The 10276-nt window shown below is 37.7% G+C and overlaps 1 protein-coding gene and 1 long non-coding RNA gene across 2 annotated transcripts in view; one reads left to right on the forward strand and one right to left on the reverse strand.

Moving 5' to 3' along the window:
* Positions 1–4326: 4326 nt before the first annotated feature.
* On the forward strand, positions 4327–4885 carry LOC135435635 (large ribosomal subunit protein eL27-like). Its single transcript, XM_064692803.1, has one exon. It carries the CDS (start codon positions 4406–4408, stop codon positions 4823–4825), a length of 420 nt encoding a protein of 139 aa, XP_064548873.1. The 5' UTR covers positions 4327–4405; the 3' UTR covers positions 4826–4885.
* Positions 4886–5316: 431 nt separating this feature from the next.
* Positions 5317–10276, reverse strand: part of LOC135435636 (uncharacterized) — a 54117-nt gene continuing 49157 nt past the window's right edge. Inside the window, exon 3 of the long non-coding RNA XR_010437402.1 lies at positions 5317–6514. This is a non-coding gene — a long non-coding RNA (uncharacterized LOC135435636). The remainder of the gene's footprint in view (positions 6515–10276) is intronic.

The following is a 10276-nucleotide window of genomic DNA, read 5'->3' on the forward strand; positions in this document are numbered from 1 at the left end:
AGGGATATCTAAAGAAAACTCAAATATATCGAAACTCAAATATCAACAACATTCTCGAATAAAGCTAAAGAACAATGCTGTCTGGTTTCAGATACAAAATGAAACTTTCATAAGATATATGACTATCATTAAAGTATATTTGTTAGGAAGCAAAGTATCTTTCAGATACATATTATTAAGGGATATCAAAAGAAATCGCAAATATTCTTCTCACTTTAAAAAGACCGCAATATTCTTGAATAGAGCTTAAGATACAATCCCGTCTGGTTGCAGATACAAAATCAAACCTAAAAAAATCCAAATAAATTGACTGCTATTTGTTTGGCAGTGTAAAAACCACAAATCGTTTCAGACATGCGATTTTTTTTGCACTCTATCAATTGCGAAGACTCCAAAGAAAAGCCGGGAACAACAACGGCTCGGTCCGGTCCGGCCCGGTCCGGAACGCAATGTATCCGTTGGATACGCTGTGGGCGCGATATGGCCATGTCACCCTTTTCATTAGGCTCCATTAACAGTGTTGGGGGATTAATTGAATTTAATTGATTTGCCAAAGCAGACTAAATTGGCCACACTGTCTAGATTCCAAGCGAGGCGCTGCAACAGATACAGCCACAGATACAGCTACAAATGTATCCATGAGATACATTACAGCAACACAGCTCAACTTGACTCGACTCGACTCGATGCTGTCTACCGATAGCTGAAGCTGGAAATGGCCGTTCGCTTCGGCTCGCCTGCTGGCTGGTTGGCTGGCTGGCTGGCTGCTTGGGATAAATTAATGAGAGTACATAGAATGGATTCTACTTTGGGCGACATTGTCTCGGAATCATTTGATCATCTAACAGTGCTTGCAAATACATTTGAGTACACATGAACTTTTATGTACTTATGTGTATATATATGCTTACGGACCTACCATATGACATCATCAGCCGCATTTGTGCGGGTCTGTGGGTTCTGCCTGCGGTTCGTTTAATTGCATGATGAGCCGCTGCTCACAGCTTGAGATCTCTGCTCCCATGTATGGGTGTGAATTTCCCTCTGCCCGTGTCCCTAATGATTGGCCCCAACGGGGGCGGCTGCTGTGGGCGTGGGATCTAGAGCTTCCACTGCAACTGGCGACTTTTCAACTAACCGACTGACACTTTTGACAATGCAACTGCTTAATTACATAGATTACCATCATCGCTGTCATTGTTGTTGTTGTTGTTGTATCTGCATTGGACAATTATGCGCTATGCCCAACTGGTTCTAAATATAGCTGCAAATTGACAAATGGGGAACTGCTTCTAACTAATTAGCTTCAACTGAGAACTGTGTTCTGATCAAATTCATTTGCAATTCAGAATGCGAAAACCGAATGACGAGAAAATGTCTGTTATTTTATATTGAGGAGGAAGTTTTTTAACAAATGTTCCAAATCAAGCAGAATTTACTAGACAGTTCCAAGATTTCGAAGAGTTTGACCCTTAGCAACATCAGATTTAAGTAGATAAAGATGGATATGTATTCCAACAATCGTCTGAAAGCTTTAACATTGTATATTAATAACTAGTCAATGACTAAACCTTTCGGTCTCTGTTAACCACTCATGAGCATGTTAATGTATAATTTATAATAATATAATATAATATATTTTTATTATTTAAAATAAATCGATTTTTCCGCGTAACAGCATTTAACATTATAATCTATAAAAATATTTAAGTAAAATCATTGTTTGGTATTGCTAAAATGTCGCACATTGAAGAAGTTAATGAGATATAATAAATGGGGACATGGTAGTCCAAGGTTTACTTATAATTATTTTGTATAACTTGTGTTATATAAAGAATCTCAACAATATCTAAGAACATTAAAGGTGTGATTGGTGCCTAAATGGCAATAGAATTATTGAACAAACAGATAAGCTAAAAGATTTCTTCTATTTATATCAACAAATTTTAGAAATGTTGTCAATTTAAAGTACATGTTAAGCTTGGAAGAAACAATAGAAAATTGAGAAATATGGATAAAATGTTGAATAACTTGGAAGATATGTATTGGTATGATATGATATGTATGATACAACAACTTAATATTTATTAATTGTCGACAAAACGAGAGTCAATTTAAGTATTCAATACATAAGGATAGTATTTGATAATATTTTTGGCTTAAGGTAAATCGACTCCTGCAAAATCCAACAAAAAGTAAAAGCTGAAAGAATACTAAAATGTTTAATAACATTGGAAACATAATTACAGAAAATAAACAAAAATCCGTTATGAACCAACATACCTTGAAAAAATTTGTTATTCAGCTTAAAGATTAATTAAAAAACACTTTTATTTCGATTTAGGAACCTACCGAAGCTACTTTTCAAGTTAGCTACAAAATGCACAATTAAAAAACAATTTCATTAATTTTTTTAATTCCAATTGCTTGGCTTATCTAGAAATGATTCGCATGAGTTGTACCTCAATACAATAAACATTATCATAGTATTGGAGATTTGTGTCGGTCAACAATAGTTGAAATAATCTAAACTAAAGTACAAAAAAAAAACAAATGTGTTTTCAATGTTTCTTCATTATGTGTATAAATATGAATACATATTTGTTTATATACAACTTCTGTTAATTGTATTCCATTTATTTATTTGCAGAAAAAGTGCAGCTCAATGTTGACATTTAAATCAGGTACTCAATTATTTAAAACGAGACAGCGGCCAAAATGTTCGTTAACTAAATAACACACACACACACATTGCTTATATATATGTGTGTATATATATATATATATATGTAGTGTGCAAATATTTTTGTTCGTTTTGTATTTGTTTTACCTTGATTTAAACAATGCGCTGGCTCCGCCCCGAACATGGCACTGGCACTGGAATTTTTCGGATATGGCTGCTCTACTTTAGCTCAGACACACACGCGCACACACACACACACACGCACACACACACGTGAATCAGGGCCTGGTGTGTTCCGCACACGGGGGCAGCGGGTCGACGGGTTCGATGCCCCACCAATGCGAGGTGAGACGAAGCCCAGAGCTCCTCCCACTCGGCGCTGGGGCGACCCAATCACAGCTCTGCGGGCACTGCGCATGGTAGGGTCTGCGATTGCGCCTCTGTTTTCACAGATAACAAATCTTAATCGGAGCAATGGTTGCTCTTATCTGGTTGCCCACTGCAAAAATCAATCGATTCAATCGAATTCGTTTGTTCGGTAATTAGCTTTTGGACAACATTTGTTGTTGTTTTTGCTGTTCCTGTCGCTTGGCGTTTTTATTTTTGTTAAATCTCTCGCTGCGTCGGCGAATTGTGCGGTTAGAAAAACAATGTGCAACTTATAAATACATTCTGCAACTAACCCGTTTGTATTTCAATCAAAATCATGTTTATTTGACAAAATTGGTAAAAAACAATCTACGAATTGCCAGAAAAATACGTGTTGCTGGAACGAAAATCAATATTGTAGACTTTTTGCCTGCATTTTAATTTAATTTCATTGGTAAACCGATTCACAAACTAGCTCAGTTTACATACATGGTATACTTGCACGGATTAAGATTCTTATTCAAGTTTTAAACTTTACTTTTTACACAAATTTATATCTACATGCATCACTTTGATCTTGACGATTTTAGTTAAACTTCTCAATAAGCTTTTTTTTAAGTCGATCGGATGGAAAACACAGAAAAAACAGTTGGAAAATATGCGTATTTTCTTTTAATGTAGGGCTCCAAATATCAGTTTAAGGTCGAAAATTAAAATTTCCCATTTACCTGAACCATTTTCACCCAGGAATAGGTGGATTTTGCGAAAAGTGGAAGACATTTTACAATTGAATTTCTACAAGGATCTTTGAAAATGGGTTTGAAACCGATCAGATGATAAAAAGGTTTAATTTTCCGCGACTTTTCAACAGTTCCAGTTGGAATTTTGAAATTAGCTGGTCGAATTCTTGTCCTCACAACTATTGCCACTCATTTTGCACCTTGGACGACCGGATTTTTTCGACAAATGTGAAATACACTTTTAATTGTTATTTAAGTATTACATTTTAATCATTATTATAAATTTTTAAATCTTTAAAATTGAGTCTGAGTCCAGTCGGATAGTAGGCAAAACCGTTTCATACAATCTTTTTCACGCTTGCGGGTGGAATTTTCGAAAAATCCATCTTATCGGGCACTTACATCAAAAACTTCAGTTTCTTAGCTCACACAAGCTGTCAGTTCATTGACTGACTAATAATCTACACACAGACATAGTATGCCATATTTTTTACTAATATGGGGCTTTGGAAAATTTAATGTTGAGTAGTTTTTGTGTTTACAGTCAAATCCTTATATATCTTAAGAGATTCAAATAGTATATTCAAAAATATTTACTGCCCAGCAAACCTTTATGATGAAGATAAAGAAAACTTACAAACAGGGCAAGATCGTCATCGTTCTCACTGGACGTTACGCTGGCTGCAAGGCCATCATTTTGAAGACCTCCGATGATGGCAAGCCGGAGAATAAGCCCTTGGGTCATGCGCTTGTCGCGGGCATTGACGGTTCCACGCGCAAGTTGACCAGAAAGATGGACAAGAACTATTCGAAGCAGAGATCCAAGTTCAAGACCTTCCTGAAAAGACTGAGATACACACATCTGATGCCCACACGCTACACAGCGAACGACGTCAGCTTCGAGCAGCTGGTGGCCAGGGATCTGATGGATCCCGCCTTACGCAAGATGTGCCGGTTCCAGTCGCGCGTGAAGTTCGAGTCGCTGTACAAGGAGGGCAAGAATAAGTGGTTCTTCCAGGACGTGCGCTTCTAAGCGGCAGCTGCCTCTATGAAAGTATCCTGGTTTGAATTGAAATAAAGGCTTCTTTTAATATTTGGGTTTTGGCATAAGGTAATTCAATCTGTTTCGCAGCCTCAACTAGAAGCAACTAGACATTCGTCTATATTTTCGACGTTAACCAAATATTTACCATGCAGTAAGTAGTACGGTCGCTCTCGTCACGTTCTCTGATTAATCCGCTGGTTAAATAATGGACGAGTACTCGTATATCTGGTCTTTTATCTCCTGGTAAAGGTGGTGGCAGCAAACAAGCCCGACCATAAAAATAATTATAACTTATCAATAAACGTAGAGAGAAGGTAACCCGGCCCGAAACTCGTAGACTTTATGTCGCCATCGCAACGTCAGATATATACGCATCCAGACTTGTTTACAGACATTTGCCGCAGTTACATGTCGTAAATTATACAAATATCAATCAACAAAGCTTCAGGGCAATTGCCCTTTCCGATTGCCGTCTATATTATAGTACACTTATTCGTATGTATTCTATTAGAAGTATGTACATATGCCTGAACCTTCTGGGATATGGTCTCAGCAAAGCTTAGAGATGATCAAATTGATCCACGTATATTTCACAATAACTTGTGAATTTCATGTGAATAGATTCACGACGTTTCAACTATATAACTGAATGTATTGAGATAATCCACGTATATTTCACAATATTTTGCGGATTTCGGATCAAAGGACGTTACTTAAATAATAAAAGTTCGTAGTTTCCAGTATGAAGCAAGGAATTCAGAGATTTAGACCAAAGTTTAAGGTTAAGGTATTTCACCTATGTATCACAATATTTTGCGGATTTCGAGTGAAAAGAGTCACGACCCTTTGTAGAGCAGCGTCTTTCACGCTCGTAGCTTCCAGTGTGAAGCCAGGAAATTGAAAATAGTCAATAATTACAATACAAATTGCTGTTTGTGTAAATCGGGCCATAAATAATTACGTGGCATGGCCATAGCAGAGACTGTGGAGCTAGAGGGCAGCCCCATACGGCCGGGGTTTTTGTGGTGGCTATAAAACCGGAGTTTTATTTCAATCTGCCGCCTCTGGGCGCTCTATATGGGCCTATCAGCCGCACAGAGTCAGTCCAGCCCGCAATCGATCTGTGGCCCACCATTGCCGTCGATTAGATAAGAGCTCGAACACCACGCACCACCAGTATGGACAACAACAGGAGGCTCGACCCGCCGAACCCACCCGAACCGCAGCTAACTGCAGTTTGGGATGGTGGGACGGTGGGAGCTGGGCGGTGGAAGTTGGAGGCGTAATAGGTCTCTATCATCAAGTAAGCGTCCCGTTTATGCATCCAGATCCACGCACACACAGACACACACACACACAGCAACAGTCGCACACACATCTATCGATCTATAAAGAGGCACTAAATCAACAACAACAGCAATGCCGCGTCCAACTGGAGTCAGAGCTATAAATAATTTATTTATAGCTTCGGTGGTGGAATATTGCCACCACACAGAGGTAATAGAGGCAACCAGCACCAGCACCAGCACCAACACCTCATCATTCCCGATACCCGATACCCAATGCATGCCAAGAGAGACGGATACGGACACGGGGCAATCAGTACAACGTTTTGCTGATTGCCGATCCGACGATCCGCTGAGTCTTTCTGCTTTAGTGGCCCGTGGTTCTTATACCCTGAAAACAAAAGACAAAAAAAATGGGTATTTTGATTATGTGCAAGTGTATGTAACAGGCTGGAGGAGACTTCCCCGACTCTATAAAGTATTTATAAATTAAATATAAAAGTATATATTGTAATCCTGTTTGTCTGTCTGTTAATCCGTCCGTCTGTATGAACGCATCGATCTCATGTATTATAAAAAAAGGCTGGACGTAGGAGCTTCTATGTTTCAAAGGATCGATAGCTCATCTCCTTTGAATCGATATTAATTTTAGGTTTTATCAGCATATATCGGACCTGATTTAGGGCGTAACTTCTTGTGGAGCACTTAAAGATCTAAAATCCCCCCACCCCTTTTTAGAGGTATAGCCTTGGACTATGATATCTACACCCATTTCGATGCCATATTAATTCCCTGGAATTTTCATAAAGATCGGCCTATACACACCGAAGTTATGAAAGAACACAAATCCTCTAGTGCGAGGCTAAGGAAAGAAGAAACTAGGTAGAAAGCGGAGACAGATTTTGTGTATCTATATATAGAAAAAAACTAGAATGTTCATAATGACAGCAATCCGCTGGGAACAGGGTATGGCCCAGTCGTGCACGCCCGACTTGAGCACACTTACTTGCTGTGGTTGAGGATTTTCTCGCACCGAAAATTGCTTTGATAACCGATTGTGTGCCCTGATAACTGATAGCCATGTTATTATTAAGGGCTATTAAAATTCTGATTGAAAATTCATGTCAAAAATATATTTTACTGCTGTTGTAAAACTTCATTTGAGTCTTTACAACTCACAATCGAACCGTTTCTGTTCACCTACATAAATGTGCAGAGCCCAGCCAATGGAAGGCATTCCTCAAGATGGCCTCATATGAGACCTAATATTATTTTATTCCTTACGTCAAATGTCTGCACTGTGATGGATCCAGATTCCGTGCTGATAACGTGGCGTATGCGTAATATATATATTCTTTACAGCTACTTTATTGCCGCCTTGCGTCATTTTGTTGCGAATAATTACTGAGCAATGGAGCCCCTATATCATTTACAATCGCACAAGATATAGTTGTTTATAATCAGATGTTACAAGCTGTACTCTAGGCATTATCTTAGAATTTTTAAATACTTAAATGTGACACTCTGTTTAATGATATTATAAGTATTAAACAACAAATATGGACATTTATTATTTGGAAGACTATAGATAACTCGATCAGATCAAATACATTTTCTTAAATCACAATAACAAACTATCCTGTCCGAGTTAAGATCTTTTCAATAATGCTATGGTTAATAATATTAATGATAAACAATCACTAAAAAGATTTCTATGGTTTGTTTTTAATATTCAAATTGTAATTTCTATGCAATCTGAAAGACCTAAACATTTTTGAACAGGTTTGCAAGGAGACATAAAGTTATAATGGTATTGTTTTTTAAATATACATGAATTATATGAAATAAAATTCCTCCAGACAATAGTCCTAGAGTTGAATATAAACATAATATAATAATCCCAGTTTCACTTAAATAAACGTAAATAAAAAAGTCGAAATACTTCGCCGGTCTTTTATTAATAAATATCTTTATAATGCCCGGAACATTCTGCAAGAACTGCGCCTCGAGGCAAGGCGGGGCGAGGCCAAGGTGGATCTCATCGTCACTTAATTGCCCGAACTACAACTGAGATAGCCGCAGTATTTTCACTTGTACTGTCTATCAACTATATCGATACTTAATAAACACTTGATGCGTATGTAATGTATACTGCCTATTACAATCTGCAACCACAATTTAATCTGTGAGATCGACGATACAATATTTATATTTGCCTATTGTTAGCTTAGGCATAATACCCTATAAAGTAACACGGTTCGAGCAAGCTCTTTAGGTAGGTTATTTTTGTCTAAGTTCGGATTTCGGTTCGTTTTTTTTGTGCCCAGCAACTGCATTGTCTTTGTAGTACAGCATGTTATAGGTATTTATTATAATTTTGAATTCCGAAAATATATTTACAATAAGCTGACAACATTTAAAAAATAAAAAAGAAGAGAAATCTACCAAATGTTTCCAATAACTTGCGTTCAGATTCTTAACATTCCACAAATTAGTTCACTTGTGATCGCACATTTAATGTGGGAACAAATGCGAAGGGCAGCCCCACAAGTAAGTCACAGATTTGTAAGCTTATGCAAATGGTAGGGAAAATAGATGCACGTCTTTCTCTAGTCTCCGAACAGCTTTATGCACAGACGGGAAGCTTTTCGAGCATCATAAATAATAAATTTTGACAAGCATCTAATTTTTAAAAACTCATGCATTTAATTGCGACATTAAAAGCCCGACGAAGCAACACTTAATAAAATAAAAAACGCTCCCCAAATATGAAGACCTCGAGACGTCTGCGCGTTTTGGGGGCCAAAGTTGGGCATTGTGAGCGGCCCCTATAGCATGTGTGCTGGGCTGGGTCCCCTCCCAAATTATGACAAATATTTACAAACACAGCGAGCTAATGCTCCCATTTCAACATGCACATAAATAAGTGTTATGAGCACCCGTTCCCGCCAACTTTGCGTCACAGATTTCTTTCGCTGATCTCTCGGCCCAGATCCCAGAGCCCAGTCTGCCGCTTGAGGCCACGAAAAAGAAATACTGAATTACATATTTGTGTCAGCTGGAATCGGGCGCCATCTGCAACACATGGCAACGATTTCAAGAATTACACACTAAATTTAGCCGGGGCCTGCTCTGACTCCAGGCAAGTGGCTCTTCAAGGCGGGTTCCGTCATCCGAGCCACAGCAGCCCGTTGCATCGACTCCCCCGAGTCGCTGAAGACTCAATTAGACAAACTCAAATCTGGCTGACATGCACAAGACTGACGCGATTCCATTTAAATGCGTTAGCCCAAATTAATTTGGCGACATTTTTCAACAAATTCAATCCAACTTCAAGGATTCTTTTATATATTTACTTATTTAAACATATGCATGCAATTAAAAATTTAAGATAATTATTACTCTGTAGCAGCTTTTCTCAGTATTGATTATAATTAAAATAATTATTATTAGCATGGTATCCCTAAAGCTATAAATAAATGACTTTCAGATGATTTTCGCAATTTTTGAGATGCAAAAGGAGGTTTCTTTGGAAAATTTAGTAGTTCCAGCTTTGAAACTCTGAAAATATTGCATGCCGTTATTAATTTCATACAGGTCTACATTTAATTTATAGTCTAGGTTCGAACTGGTTTGGTTCAAAGCCGGTTTGCAGCTTTGTTATATATAGTTCGAGTCAGCTTCTTTCTCACACTGTCTTTCTCTCTATAAATATCTTGCTTTCCTTTTCTTACTTCTTATGAAAAGATACTATATATACGATCAAATATATTTTCAAAATATTTGAATATTGTGGTTTTTTACAATGCTAAATAATTATAATAATAGTAAAATGAATTGAGTTTAATTCTGTTTCCCAGCCCCTATTACAGCCACTATAATTGAGCGCTCTTTAAATTGAATTACGCCTTTTTGGGCTAATAATTTCTTTTCAATCATAAATACATAAGAATATTGCATGGAAATGCTTTTGGAATTATAAAAACTAAACAGCTTGCTTCGATGTTTGCCGAATAAAAATGATTTTCTTCTTAAGTTGACTTTCCTTTGCCTCACTCTTTTTGCTCTGACAGGCAGCTGCCATTGGCTCCGTGGCTTTTAACAATTCAAAGCACTTCCGATCGATTTGGTGGCAACTACGCTTGAATTGGAC

This window comes from Drosophila montana, unplaced genomic scaffold, assembly GCF_035044405.1.
Source record: "Drosophila montana isolate Dmon_TW-CO22-7 unplaced genomic scaffold, ASM3504440v1 contig_3640_1, whole genome shotgun sequence".
In the NCBI taxonomy this organism is placed as follows: domain Eukaryota; kingdom Metazoa; phylum Arthropoda; class Insecta; order Diptera; family Drosophilidae; genus Drosophila; species Drosophila montana.